The 15,320-nt window shown below is 44.2% G+C and overlaps 1 protein-coding gene across 3 annotated transcripts in view; it reads right to left on the reverse strand.

Moving 5' to 3' along the window:
- Positions 1 to 15,320, reverse strand: part of arap3 (ArfGAP with RhoGAP domain, ankyrin repeat and PH domain 3) — a 350,166-nt gene that overhangs the window by 77,863 nt on the left and 256,983 nt on the right. For all 3 annotated transcript variants that reach the window (XM_059650536.1, XM_059650534.1, XM_059650535.1), the window contains 3 exons: positions 13,203 to 13,350; positions 3,940 to 4,008; positions 3,036 to 3,110 (listed from right to left, as the gene is read on the reverse strand). In XM_059650536.1, coding sequence (XP_059506519.1) covers positions 3,036 to 3,110; positions 3,940 to 4,008; positions 13,203 to 13,350 — 292 coding nt within the window. The remainder of the gene's footprint in view (positions 1 to 3,035; positions 3,111 to 3,939; positions 4,009 to 13,202; positions 13,351 to 15,320) is intronic.

A 15,320-nucleotide genomic window follows, 5' to 3' on the forward strand; every position in this document is an offset into this window, starting at 1 on the left:
GTGAACCTCCTCTGCGCCCTGTTCAATGCCAGTACCTTGTTTCTCAAGGAAGGAGATCAAAACTGTACAGAGCACTCCAGGTATGACCTCTCTAGCACTCTGTACAGATGCAGCATAACCTCTCTATTTTTAAACTCCATCCAATGAAGAACAACATTCCATTTGCCTTCTTAATTAGCTGCTGCATATGAAAACCAACATTTTTGTGATTCATGCACAAGAACACCCAAGTCCCTCTGTACAGCAATGCTGCATTTTTTTAGACCATTCAAATAATAGCCCTTTTTACTGTTATTCCTACCAAAATGGACAAGCTCATATTTACCAACATTGTACTCCATCTGCCAGACCCTTGCCCACTCACTGAACCCATTTATATCCCTCTGCAGACTTTTGGTGTCCTCTGCACACTTTGCTCTACCATTCTTCCACTTAAGTAATGATATTATTTCATTGGCAGCAATTCAAAGCATGTTTATGAGGATGATCCTCAGTATGGAGGGTTTTATCTTATAAGCAAAGGCAAAACAGGTTGAGATTCTCCACTTTGGAGTGTAGAAGAATGAGAGGACACGTTACTGAAACTTATTCTTAAGGAGCTTGATTGGGCAAATGCTGAGAGGATGTTTCCCTTCATGGGAAAGTCTAGTACCAGAAAACAATAGTCCCAGAATAAACAGAATGCCAATTTAAGACTGAGATGAGAAGGAATATCTTCTTCAAGAGGGCTACGGGTTTTTGAAACTCCTGTCACAGAGAGTTGTGGTGGTAGAGTCTTTGCATATTTAAGGTTGTGATAGATAGATTCTTGATCTGTTGGGGAATCAAAGGTAAAGGGAAAATGCAGAAGAGTGAACATGAGGAATGGCAGATCAGCCACAATCTTATTGGATAGCTGAGGGTGCTGAATGGTCTACTCCTATTCCTATTTCTTACAGTCTGGAAACATGTTATACTCTGATTAACCCAAATAATGGAGTAATTGAAATCCCGTAATATAATCACACAATTAGAATTTTTACAACCTTATTGGATTGACTGCATGTCTATTCTTCTATTTCCCGTTGACTGTTTGGGGCTTATAACACACATAGAACATAGAACATTACAGCACAGTACAGGCCCTTCGGCCCTTGATGTTGTGCCGACCTGTCATACCGATCTCAAGCCCATCTAACCTACACTATTCCATGTACGTCCATATGCTTGTCCAATGACGACTTAAATGTACCTAAAGTTGGCGAATCTATTACCGTTGCGGGCAAAGTGTTCCATTCCCTTACTACTCTCTGAGTAAAGAAGCTACCTCTGACATCTGTCCTATATCTTTCACCCCTCAATTTAAAGCTATGTCCCCTCGTGCTCGCCGTCACCATCCTAGGAAAAAGGCTCTCCCTATCCACCCTATCTTACCCTCTGATTATTTCATATGTTTCAATTAAGTCACATCTCAACCTTCTTCTCTCTAATGAAAACAGCCTCAAATCCGTCAGCCTTTCCTCATAAGACCTTCCCTCCATACCAGGCAACATCCTAGTAAATCTCCTCTGCACCCTTTCCAAAGCTTCCACATCCTTCTTATAATGCAGTGACCAGAACTGTACACAATACTCCAAGTGCGGCCGCACCAGAGTTTTGTACAACTTCACCATAACCTCTTGGTTCCGGAACTCGATCCCTCTATTCATAAAAGCTTAAACACTGTATGCCTTCTTAACAGCCCTGTCAACCTGGGTGGCAACTTTCAAGGATCTGTGTACATGGACACCGAGATCTCTCTGCTCATCTACACTGCTAAGAATCTTACCATTAGCCCTGTACTTTGCCTTCTGGTTACTCCTACCAAAGTGCATCACCTCACACTTGTCTGCATTAAACTCCATTTGCCACCTCTCAGCCCAGCTCTGCAGCTTATCTATGTCTCTCTGCAACCTACAGCATCCTTCGTCACTATCCACAACTCCACCGACCTTAGTGTCGTCTGCAAATTTACTAACCCATCCTTCTACGCCCTCATCCAGGTCTTTTATAAAAATGGCAAACAGCAGTGGACCCAACACCGACCCTTGCAGTACACCACTAGTAACTGGTCTCCAGGATGAACATTTCCCATCAACTGCCACCCTCTGTCTTCTTTCAGCAAGCCAATTTCCGATCCAAACTGCTATATCTCCCACAATTCCATTCCTCCACATTTTGTACAAAAGCCTATTGTGGGGAACCTTATCGAACGCCTTGCTGAAATCCATATACACCACATCAACCGGTTTACTCTCATCTACCTGTTTGGTCACCTTCTCAAAGAACTCAATAAGGTTTGTGAGGCACGACCTTCCCTTCTCAAAACCATGCTGACTATCCCTAATCAATTTATTCTTTTCTACATGAAAGTCACATCTAGAAGTATGACTGCCTGTTTTTTTGTTCCTAAGCCTTATCCATAAAGCCTCATTTTATCGTGCCAGAGAATCCCTATAGTGTGGGAAATGGCCATTTGGCCCATTGAGTCTGCACTGTTTCTCTGAAAAGCTACCCACCCAGACCCAGCCCTTCCACCCTTTCCTTGTAGGCCTACATTTACCACGGCTAACCCACCTATTCTACAATAATGTGCAATTTAGTTGAACCAATCCACCTAACCAGCACATCTTCGGACTTTTGATGACCTTTCCAAGATATTGTTCGTCTTTGCTGCAGTAGCTGACTTCTCAACAAATAACATGTCACCATCTCCACTTTCTTGTAAATACTCTCTTGAACTCAAAGTAACTTTCTGACTTTCAAAAAGTCGAACCTTACCAAAGCTGAAAATTTAAATTCCATTTTTCTCCACTTAAGGACTCAAGTTCTCAAATGGCCTGGGCGTTGCAATTTTATGTTTCTATAATAATGTTATGAACATCAATGACAATAGTAATGCAACTTGTTCAGTTTTAACTTCACTGCTTTTACATCCTTTGTTTACAACTGGAATCTTTCACTGAAGACACTTTTTTTTTAAAATTGAAAATTTCACTCACACACTTGAGACTCACCTTGAGTGTCATGCAACAGTCTGTTGCCTTTGTCTCAACGTATACCTCCATGATAAGATCACCAGCCTGGGAGAGCTGAAAACCAACAGGAAAAATGTGGTTTTTGAAAGCATCAATCTGAATGGTCAATTTATCCAGACTTCCCATTCCCAATGAATGTGTATTGAAGTAGTCTCAATGAATCAGAGGACTAAAATCAGAATTCTGTAGCCAGTGTATAGTCTGAAATATTTTGTATAAACTGATTAAGCCATTCTATCCATAAAGAGCACTATAACAATTCTGTTCTCATTTCCATAAGAAGATTATAATCTCCCCCTTTATTGAGAGTATTGTATACTGTACTTTTAAAGAAACATGTGACCAGTACCCAAAAGATGGTCATAACATAGCCCAGATTCACCCTTCGCCCTTCTTCAACTACTAGTACTTATACTCTCCCCACCATTTGCAACCTGAAATCAACTCTCATATCTCCCCCAAGCAGCTCAGTTTCTTTATAACACTTTTTATCACCTTTATTAATCTTAACTCTTCTGATGAAGTCTAGTAAGAAGCTAACATTGTTTAAGCAAGCGCAATTCCAGGCACCTCAATGAATCCTTGGATTGAAGACTTTGGCCAAGCTTTTGGTCATCTGTCCTGATAATTCCTAATGTGGTTTGATAACAAATCTTGTGTGACATTGCTCCTGTAAATGTATCATGGTTATTAAACTACATCAAAGGTGTTATCGAAATGTTGGCTGTTGTTGCTTTCTTGTCCAGCTTTTGTTTAAACATAGCAGAGCTTGCTGTATGATTTGAAACAGCACTCAACACCTCGTGAAACTGCAGACCTGGAAAAACTCAAGATTAAGATTTTCATAATTCATCACATGACAAAGATTTGTTTTAACACACACCTGGACATCTTTCCATGTTGTAATTAAGCTGTTTTCCAAATCCATTTGGGTCACGTGGTCATCATCAATCTGTCACATAAAATATACAGAAGCAAGTCAGACTGGCGCGTTAGTTATTTCGCAGCTGTGTCTCTGATGATCAGAAAGTCTCCTTTGATTCATTCTCAGGATGTAGGTGTCACCGACAAGCACAGCATTTATTGCTCATCCCTAATCATCCAGGGAGCAGTTAAGAGTCAACTACATTTGAAACATACAAAATAATCGGAGGGTTAGATAGGATGGATAGGGAGAGCCTTTTTCCTAGGATGGTGACGGCGAGCATGAGAGGGCATAGCTTTAAATTGAGGGGTGAAAGATATAGGACAGATGTCAGAGGTAGTTTCTTTACTCAGAGAGTAGTAAGGGAATGGAACGCTTTGCCTGCAACGGTAGTAGATTCACCATCTTTAGGTACATTTAAGTCGTCATTGGACAAGCATATGGATGTACATGGAATAGTGTAGGTTAGATGGGCTTGAGATCGGTATGACAGGTCGGCACAACATCGAGGGCCGAAGGGCCTGTACTGTGCTGTAATGTTCTATGTACATTGCTGTGGGTCTGGAGTCACATGTACACCAGATTAGATAAGGCTGGTGGATTTCCTTCTTAAAGGAAATCAGTGAATCGGCATTTTTTTTCTCAACAATCCACAATGAATATAGAATATAGAAGTAGGAGGAGGCCAATTGTCCCTTTGAGCCTGCTTCACCATTCATCACGATCATGGATGATCATCCAACTCAATAACCTAATCCTGCTTTCTCCCTGTAATATTTGATCCCATTCACTCCAAATGCCATATCTAGCCACCTCTTGAATATAAATTCAATATTGTGGAATCAACTACTTCCTGTGGTAATGAATTCCACAGGCTCGCCACTCATTGGGTGAAGAAATGTCTCCTCATTTCCGCCCTAAATAGTATACCCGGAATCCTCATTCTGCGACCCCTGGTTCTGGACACACCCACTGTCAGTAACATCCTCCCTGCACCTACCCTGTCCAATCCTGTTAGAATTTTAAAGTCTCTATGAGATTCCCCCCTCATCCATCAAAACTCCAGCAAATACAATCCCAACCAAGTCAATCTCTCCTCATACATCGGTCCCGTTATCCGTGGAATCAGCCTTATAAACCTTCACTGCACTCACTCGAGAGCAAGAGGATCCTTCCTCAGAAAAGGAGTCCAAAACTATGCACAATATTCTAGATCTGGTCTCACCAAGGGCCTGTACAACTGCAACAATACATCCCTGCTCCCGTACGCAAAACATTTCACAATGAAGGCCAACATACCATTTACCTTCTTTACCACCTGCTGCACCTGCATGCTTACCTTCAGCAACTGGTGCACAAGGACACCCAGGTCCCACTGCATACTCCCCCCTCCCAATTCACAGCCATTCAGGTAGTAATCTACTTTCTTGTTTTGCTTCCAAAGTGAATAACCTCACATTTATCCAAATTATACTGCATCTGCCATTGATGTGTCCACTCACCCATCCTGTCAAGACCATGCTGAAGGATCTCTGCATCCTCGTCACAATTCACCCTCCCACCCAACTTGGTATCATCTGCAAACTTAGAGATGTTACATTGTGTTCCCTGGTTGAGAATGTGTGGGTGAGAGTGTGCATGTGTATGAGAGGGTCTGAGTGTGGGTAAGTGTGTGTGAATGTTTGGTTGAGTGCGCGTGTGTGTGCAGGGGATAAGGGTGTGTGGGTATGTGTGCACACGGGTGGGTGTACACTCGTGTGAATGTGTGAGTGGTTATGTGTCTGTGTGTGTGTGTGTCTATATGTGTGTCTGCCATTCGTGTTATACTAGTGGTAACAGGCTGAGGCCCTTAAGTGCAAATTAGTCGCACATTTTAGGGCTTGAATTGTCCATGTGCAAAGAGAGGAAGCAGATTACAAGTCTTCCTGCCATGGTTACAGGTGGGGCAATGGTGGTGTCTCCATATGCTGCCCACTCTTCCTGTGGGAAGGGCATTAAATTTTGTTCGGAGAAATTAGATTTGGGCAGGAGTAGGTCATTCTGTACATTCCACCTGCTCTCCTATTCAATTAAGTCTACTCTGTTACACCCTGCAGTAAATTTGCAAGTTTCCCTCAGATTATGTCTCACACTTCAACAGTTCAGAAAATATAGGCCCAGTGTCCTCAATATCTCCTCTAGAGACTACTCTACAGCACATGGGCTACAGTGGTTCAAAAAGGTAGCTCACCAACCCCCTCTCATGGGCAGCTAGGATATTGAAATAAATGCTGGCCCAACTAGCAATGCCAACATCCCACAAGTGAATAAACAAAAAAACGTCTGGTGAACCTCATCTGTACTCCCTCTTAGATAGACAGGAAGACCAAAACTATACACAAAACTCTAATTGGATAACAGAGCAGACTCAAGGGGTTCTGATATGTTATGGAGAAAGACAGAAGATTTCTTAAATAGGAGGTTGACTAGTGTTAATGTCCAAAGGGGCTTGGATACACTGGCTAATGAGTCACAAAAGGCTAGTGCATAGGTACAGCCAACAATTTGGAAGGAAATGGGTTTATTGACTTTCATCCACAAGAAATTATTTTGGCTTCCTCATCTTGTGTAGGATATACCTGGGATAGATAGAGTGCAATGGATATTCATATGAATTCATGGAACGACGTAAGAAATTTGAGTAGGACAGCTGACATTGACCTGACAGCATTGGAAATGACACTGCAACCTCAGCCCTGTCAACATGGAAAAGTCCTCCTATTAACATATGGGAGCACGTATTAAAAGTGGTTGAGCTTCTCAACAGGCCCATTATGCAACATTGTGACACTGCCATGCTCTAAGAATTTCACCTTACAGAGAATGTCCCAGGCAAGATCATATCATTCTTGGGATATGCCCTATCATACCAGAAGAGCTTACGCACCAGAAATGGTTACACAGCAGTAAATAGGGTAGATTTCAAACAGATCTAAAAACCCGAAATTGGGCTTCCATAGCATGGTGTGCACCATTAGCAGCTGAAAATACATTCAACTACAATCAATAAGCTTATGGCTTTTGGTAGGCTGAAGACCAGCTTGTAGAACATAGAGCAGTGCAGCAAAGGAACAGGCCCTTCAGTCTGCAATATCCGTGCTGACCATGATGCCATTCTAAACTAATCCCATTTAGCTGCACATGGTCATAGGGTCGTAGAGTTGTACAGCACAGAAAAGACCCTTCAGTCCAACTCGTCCATGCCAACCAGATATCCTAGATTCATCAGTCTCATTTGCCAGCATTTGGTACTTATTACTCTAAATCTTTCTTATTCATGTACCCATCAATTTGACTTTCAAATGCTGTGATTGGGCCAGCCACCACCGCTGTCTCTGGCAACTTGATCCAAGCACACACCAGACTCTGCATGAAAATGTAGCTCCTTAGGTCCCTTTTAAATCCTTTCTCTGTCACCTTAGCCAATGCCCTCTAGTTTTGGACTCCCCCACCCCAGGGGAAAAAAAACCTTGGCTAGTCACTCCATCTATGCCTCTTGTGATTTTGTAAACCTCTACAAGGTCACCCCTCAGCCTCCAGCCGTTCAAGGAATATAGTTCTAGCCTATTCAGCATCTCCCTTTAGTTCAAAGCCTCCAACACTGGCAAAATCCTTGTAAACCTTTTCTGTTTAACAACTTCCTTCCTATAGCAGGGAGATTGCAATTGAATGCAGTATTCCAAAAGTGGCCTAACCAATGTCCTGCAGAGCCACGTGGCCTCCCAACTCATTCACTTAATGCACTGACCAATAAAGACAAGCATGCCAAACACCTTTTCACCACCCTATCTGCAACTCCATATTCAAATAACAATGAACCTGAACCCCAAGGTCTCTTTCTTGGGCACTGCGCCCCAGGGCACAACCACTAAATACATAACACCTGTTTTGATTTGCCTTATCAAAATGCAACACCTCACATTTATCCAAATTAAATTCTATCTGCTACTCTTTGGCTTATCAGCACATTTGATCAAAGTCCCATTCTACTCTGAGAGAATCATCTTCGTTGTCCACTACACCATCAATTTTGGTGTCATCTGCAAACCTACTGATCATTTCTTCTAAATTCACGTCCAAATCATTTATATAAATGACAAAAAGCAGTGGACCGAACACCGATTCTTGCAACATAACAAAGTGTGGAGATGGAGGAACACAGCAGGCCAAGCAGCATCTTAGGAGCACAAAAGCTGATGTTTTGGGCCGAGAAACTTCATCAGAAAAGGGTAGGTGGGGAGATGGTTCTGAAATAAATAGGGGGAGGGGGGAGGCGAATCGAAGATGGATAGTGGAGAAGATAGGTGGAGAGGAGACAAACAAGTTAAAGGGGCGGGGATGGAGCCTGTAGAGGTGAGGATAGGTGGGGAGGTAGGGAGTGGATAGGTCAGTCTGGGAAGGACAGACAGGTCAAGGGGGTGGGATGAGGTTAGTTTGTAGGAAATGGAGGTGCGTCTTGAGGTGGGAGGAGGGGATAGGTGAGAGGAAGAACAGTTTAGGGAGGCGGGATGAGCTGGGCTGGTTTTGGGATGCAGTAGGGGGAGGGGAGATTTTGAAGCTTGTGAAATCCACATTGATACCATTGGGCTGCAGAGTTCCCAAGCGGAATATGACTTGCTGTTTCTGCAACCTTCAGGTGGCATCGTTGTGGCACTGCAGGAGGCCCAGGATGGACACGTCATCCAAGGAATGCAAGGGGAGTTGAAATGGTTTGCGACTGGGAGGTGCGGTTGTTTATTGCGAACCGAACGTAGGTGTTCAGCAAAGCAGTCCCCAAGCATCCGCTTGGTTTCCCTGATGTAGAGGAAGCCACAACCGGTACAGCGGAAGCCCGATGGTATCAATGTGGATTTCACAAGCTTCAAAATCTCCCCTCCCCCCACTGTATCCCAAAACCAGCCCAGCTCGTCCCGCCTCTCTAAACTGTTCTTACTCTCACCTATCTGCTCCTCCCACCTCAAGGTGTACCTCCATTTCCTACCTACCAACCTCATCCCGCCCCCTTAACCTGTCCGTCCTCCACAGACTGGCCTATCCCCTCCCTATCTCCCCATCGAGACTCACCTTTACAGGCTCCATCCCCACCCCTTTAACTTGTCTGTCTCCTCTCCATCTATCTTCTCCTCTATTCATCTTCGATCTGCCTTCCCCCTCTCCCTATTTATTTCAGAACCGTCTCCCCATCCCCCCCTTTCTGATGAAGGGTCTCGGCGCGAAACATCAGCTTTTGTGCTCCTAAGATAATGCTTGGCCTGCTGTGTTCATCCAACTCCACACTTTGTTATCTCAGATTCTTCAGTCTCTGCAATTCCCATTATCTCTGATCCTTGTGGCACAGGTGACAGCGTCACAGGTCCAGTCAGAAAAACAATTCTCCACCATTTGGAGTAGATCTGTATGTCGGTTTGTGTGTGTTGAGGTTAGTTGGCTCACCAAGCCGGTTTGTTGTTCTGCAGGCATGTTGTTACTGAGCTTGGTAACATCCTCAGTGCGGACTCTGATGAAGCGTCAGTGTGTTTTCCCTCCTGGTTTTTAAACTCTGGGGTCCGTTGCGATGGATTGCCTCACTTCCAGGTTTCCTTTGTAGTGGAATGTTTATGGGATCCAGTTCAACTCTCCACCTTCTGTCTCCTATTTTCAAGCCAATTTTGTATCCAAATTGTCAGCTCTCCCACGATTCAATGTGACTTCACCTTGCTAACCAGTCTATCATGCGGAACCTGGTCAGATGCCTTGTTGAAGTCCATATAGACGACATCCATCACTTTGCATACATCAATCTTCCTTGTTAATTCTTCAAAAAATTCAATCAAGTATCTCTTTATTCCCTCAGAGATAATGGGAACTACAGATGCTGGAGAATCCAAGATAATAAAGTGAGAAGCTGGATAAACACAGCAGGCCAAACAGCATCTCAGGAGCACAAAAGCTGACGTTTCGGGCATAGACCCTTCATCAGAGAGGGGGATGGGGTGAGGGTTCTGGAATAAATAGGGGGAGAGGGGGAGGCGGACCGAAGATTGAGAGAAAAGAAGATAGGTGGAGAGGAGAGTATAGGTGGGGAGTAGGGAGGGGATAGATCAGTCCAGGGAAGACAGACAGGTCAAGGAGGTGGGATGAGGTTAGTAGGGAGGAAATGGAGATGCGGCTTGGGTTGGGAGGAAGGGATGGGTGAGAGGAAGAACAGGTTAGGGAGGCAGAGACAGGCTGGGCTGGTTTTGGGATGCAGTGGGGGGAGGGGACAAACTGGGCTGGTTTTGGGATGCGGTGGGGGATGGGGAGATTTTGAAGTTGGTGAAGTCCACATTGATATCATTAGGTTGCAGGGTTCCCAAGCGGAATATGAGTTGCTGTTCCTGCAACCTTCGGGTGGCATCATTGTGGCTTTGCAGGAGGTCCATGATGGACATGTCGTCTGAGGAATGGGAGGGGCAGTTGAAATGGTTTGCGACTGGGAGGTGCAGTTGTTTATTGCGAACCGAGCGGAGGTGTTCTGCAAAGCGGTCCCCAAGCCTCCGCTTGGTTTCCCCAATGTAGAGGAAACCACACCGGGTACAATGGATACAGTATGCCACATTGGCAGATATGCACGTGAACCTCTGCTTAATATGGAAAGTCATCTTGGGGCCTGGGATAGGGGTGAGGGAGGAGGTGTGGGGGCGAGTGTAGCACTTCCTTCGGTTGCAGGGAAAGGTGCCGGTTGTGGTGGGGTTGGAGGGCAGTGTGGAGCGAACAAGGGAGTCACGGAGAGAGTGGTCTCTCCGGAAAGCAGACAAGTGTGGGGATGGAAAAATGTCTTGGGTGGTGGGGTCGGATTGTAGATGGCGGAAGTGTCAGAGGATGATGCGTTGTATCCGGACGTTGGTGGCGTGGTGTGTAAGAACGAGGGGTATCCTCTTTGGGCGGTTGTGGCGGGGACAGGGTGTGAGGGATGTGTTGCGGGAAATGCGGGAGACGCGGTCAAGGGCGTTCGAGAACCCTCCCCCCACTGCATCCCAAAACCAGCCCAGCCTGTCTCTGCCTCCCTAACCTGCTCTTCCTCTCACCCATCCCTTCCTCCCACCCCAAGCCGCACCTCCATTTCCTACCTACTAACCTCATCCCACCTCCTTGACCTGTCCGTCTTCCCTGGACTGGCCTATCCCCTCCCTACCTCCCCACCTATACTCTCCTCTCCACCTTTCTTCTTTTCTCTCCATCTTCGGTCCCCCTCCCCCTCTCTCCCTATTTATTCCAGAACCGTCACCCCATCCCCCTCTCTGATGAAGGGTCTAGGCCCGAAACATTGGCTTTTGTGCTCCTGAGATGATGCTTGACCTGCTGTGTTCATCCAGCTTCACACTTTTCTCTTTATTCCCTGCCTGTTCGTGCATCTGTGTAAATACCTCTTCAAAGGTGTCATTGTATCTGCTTCGACCACCACCCTCTGCAATGTATTGCAGGTACCTACCACCCTCTGTGTAAAAAAAATGCTTTGCACATCTCTTTAAACTACACCGCCTGCCCCTCTGCCTCACTTTCAGCCTATGGCCCTAGTAGTTGACATTTACACCCAAGGAAAAAGACTCTGACTATCACCTCATCCACACTTCTCATAAATTTATAATCTTCTTTGAGGTCACCATTCTGCCTCCAATGATCCAGCAAAAACAAAGATTTTCCAACCACTCCTTATATCTAATATATTCTAATCCTGTCAAAATCCCAGTAAATCTCAGTTGCACCCTCTTGAAAGCCTCCACATCCTTTCTGTAGTGACCATAACTGAACACAATTCTCCAAATGTAGCCTGACCAAAGTCTTAAAGCTGCAACATGACTTTCCAAATTTTATTCTCAATGCCCTGATCAATGAAGGAAAACACGCTGTATGCTTTGTTTACTATCTTATCCACTTGAGTTGCTACTTTTGGAGAACTATGTTCTAGCACTCTAAGATTCCTCTGCATATCAGTGCTCCTAAGGGCACCACTACTTATTATATATTTTCCTCTTGCATTTGACCTTCCACGATGCATCATCTTACACTCGTCTGGATTAAACTGCATATATCAAAGTGCCACCCAACTTTCTAACTAATCTATATCCTGCCAGATCCTTTGATACCCTTCTGCACGATCACTGAGTCACAAGAGCCCTGGACATGATTTTTTAAAAATTTCTTTTTAAATCAGGCTGTTCAGAGATTTTATTCCATACCTTTGGAGAAGGTAGGACTTGAACACAGGCCCTACTGACTCAGAGATCGGGACGCTCCTGAGCTACAAGTAACTCCACAGGAAGAATCATACTCCTAGATCAAACAGCCATAGACTAGGTCTACTTAATTTTTATGTAAATCCATGTTAATTTTAAGAATTGATTCCAAATAACAAATTTGCACTGGGTCTGCATTATAAATTCTTTCTTTCAATCGGTCTTCCTAAAAAGCCTGTTCAGAGATTTACTTAGCTCTGGAGCAGGTGGGACTCAAACCTGGGCCTCCAAGTCCAGGGGTAAGGACCCAACCAATGCACCACAATAGCCCCATGATCCTTTTTAAATTTTTCTACTTAGAAGTGTTCTCATGCACAACCGGGTAACCTTGCGACACCAAAATTACCACGACAATTTTCTTGCTTTTTTTTAAATTGATGGTCATCACCAGTAAAAACTGCTCAGCAGCCAACTGAGTATTATGGGGAATAGACCATAAGATATAGGAGTGGAAGTAAGGCCATTCAGCCCATCAAGTCCACTCCGCCATTTAAATCATGGCTGATGGGCATTTCAACTCCACTTCCCTGCACTCTCCCCGTAGCCCTTGATTCCTTCTGAGATCAAGAATTTGTCAATCTCTGCCTTGAAGGCATCCAACGTCCCATCAAAGATGGTGGGGGTGGTGGTGTTAGAGAAAGCTGGAAGGGAGTATATTAAAATGGAGTTGGAGGGGATTGGCCTGCTTTTTTGCTGGCTCAGCCAGCATTTACTGTCCTACAGCTCATCGTGCAAAATTTTCAACATTTCACATGTAATAAACTGAGGTCATTTGCCAAATCTTCCCAAGTCTGAGTTGCCTAAGAGTTCTGAATTTCTGGGAATGCTTTGTACACTTTAGCATTTGAATCTAGACACCTTGTGACACCATACTATCAGATGCAGCATTAATTGCATCAATGATATGGTCGCAACACAGCTACTTACATCAAACACCGACACATAGTTATCAATCAAGTCTTCAACCACTCGGACTTCCTGCTCCCCTTTACCATCCGTCTGAAATAAACTGGGTGCGAAAAGCAGTGACAGATTCTTGGTGCACATCTGGTTCAGGTCTGCACATTTCTGGACTCTGTTCACATGGGAAAATGGAGGAAGTCAAACGTTACATGTGTACAGTCAGATCACTGTGCCTCCCTTCAATCATTCCAGTGACTGTGTTTTGTTCCAAGCAAAAAATACTCGATATCCGATTTTGTCACACATGGTTGCTGCTGTATTTTCTGAGCTTTCTTGCACTCTATTGTTGATAAATTTGATTTTAATAAAAACATAGCATTAAAATAGTCAAGACCATGGGATCAACTATTACCAAAGACTTCTTATACTGTCATATCTGTAATTAAGGAACACTTAATGGTTTATTTCAGTTCCATCAATCCTGGATCTGAAACCTTTGATGTACTAAGTAGAACCACAAGCCAATCTTAATCAGAATTAATACGTACAGGCTCACCTGTGGACAACAAAAGAATTTATGATAGGACTGAATCCAAAGAGTTTGTTTTTGTTCAATACATCTATGAATGTACAAATTAGGAGCAGGAGAAGGCCACTCAGCCCCTTGAGCCTGCTCTTCCATTCAGTAACAACATGGCTGATCTATCACATTTTTATTTGTCAAATTGCTATCATGCTACGATTCTTCAAAAGGAACAAAGATCAAAAGTATTTCAAACCCAGTCAATCAGGTCAAAGAATACACAATCTCACCCACTAGAAAGACCCTCACCGTAAATTCCCATTATCATATTCTTCTAATTGATCTCACATTCTCCACCTTCTATAAATACCCAATTCGTCCAAACTTTTGTTGCATATACCTTACTCCGAGCCAGGGCAGGTCCAAACTTCTCTTTCATTGTTCAAAATCTGCAGCATTGTTTTCTTACATATCAGTGATAGACAATTATCTTAAAACTAAACCAAAATAAAATGTGATCAATCAAGTCAGGCATCGGTCTGGGATCTGACTTGTGCAGGAATAACCTCATCTGGGTCTTTAACATTGCATGCTACTTTTTTTGTGATTGATACACTAGTACACAAAGATCCCTGCGCATCTTAGAGCTCTGCAATGTCTCACCACTTAATGTGATTCCTTTGTCGTCTTAATGCCAAAACAGATAATTTGATGTCTTCTCACATTTGACACCATTTGCCAAATATCTGCCACTCATTTAACCTACCTATATTCCTTTGCAGGCTTCACCTGTAACTTGACGAGTCAATTGCCTAACATACCTTTGGTCCCTGCAACCAAACCTTTTATATTAAACGTGGCCAATTGAGGAACAAAAACAAAGTTGCTGGAAAAGCCCAGCAGGTCTGACAGCATCTGTGAAGAAAAAATCAGAGTTAATGTTTCTGGTCCAGTGACCCTTCCTCAGAACTGACGGTGGCTGGGGGATGTCAATTTATATGCAGAAAATAGGGAGGTGGGTGGGGTAAGGAGTAAATGACAGGGTAGAGCCCGAAGCGAGAGAAAGACAGTTGGACAAAGGAGTTGCTAGCGATCAGGCTGGGAGGGTGAATAGTTGTAAATGGGGACTGATAGTGACTGACAACAGGGGGTGTGTAACGGCAGGCTATGTGGTAACAAGGCCTGGTATGTGGAGTGGGGGGAGCTGGGACATGGGAGAGTTTAGGCCCTAAAATTATTGAACTTGATACTGAATCCAGAGGGCTACAGGGTCCCCAAGCAGAAATTAAGGTGTTGTTTTTCCAACTTGTGCTGAATTTCATTGGAAAACTGCAGCAAGCTACAGATAGGGATGTTGGCCAGGGAGCAGGGTGGTTCGTTAAAATGGCAAGCAACAGGTAGTTCAGGGTAATAAAATGTGAAGCTGGATGAACACAGCAGGCCCAGCAGCATCTCAGGAGCACAAAAGCTGACATTTCGGGCCTAGACCCTTCATCAGAGAGGGGGATGGGGTGAGGGTTCTGGAATAAATAGGGAGAGAGGGGGAGGTGGACTGAAGATGGAGAGAAAAGAAGATAGGTGGAGAGAGCATAGGTGGGGAGGTAGGGAGGGGATAGGTC

Source organism: Stegostoma tigrinum, chromosome 13 (genome assembly GCF_030684315.1).
Source record: "Stegostoma tigrinum isolate sSteTig4 chromosome 13, sSteTig4.hap1, whole genome shotgun sequence".
NCBI lineage: Eukaryota > Metazoa > Chordata > Chondrichthyes > Orectolobiformes > Stegostomatidae > Stegostoma > Stegostoma tigrinum.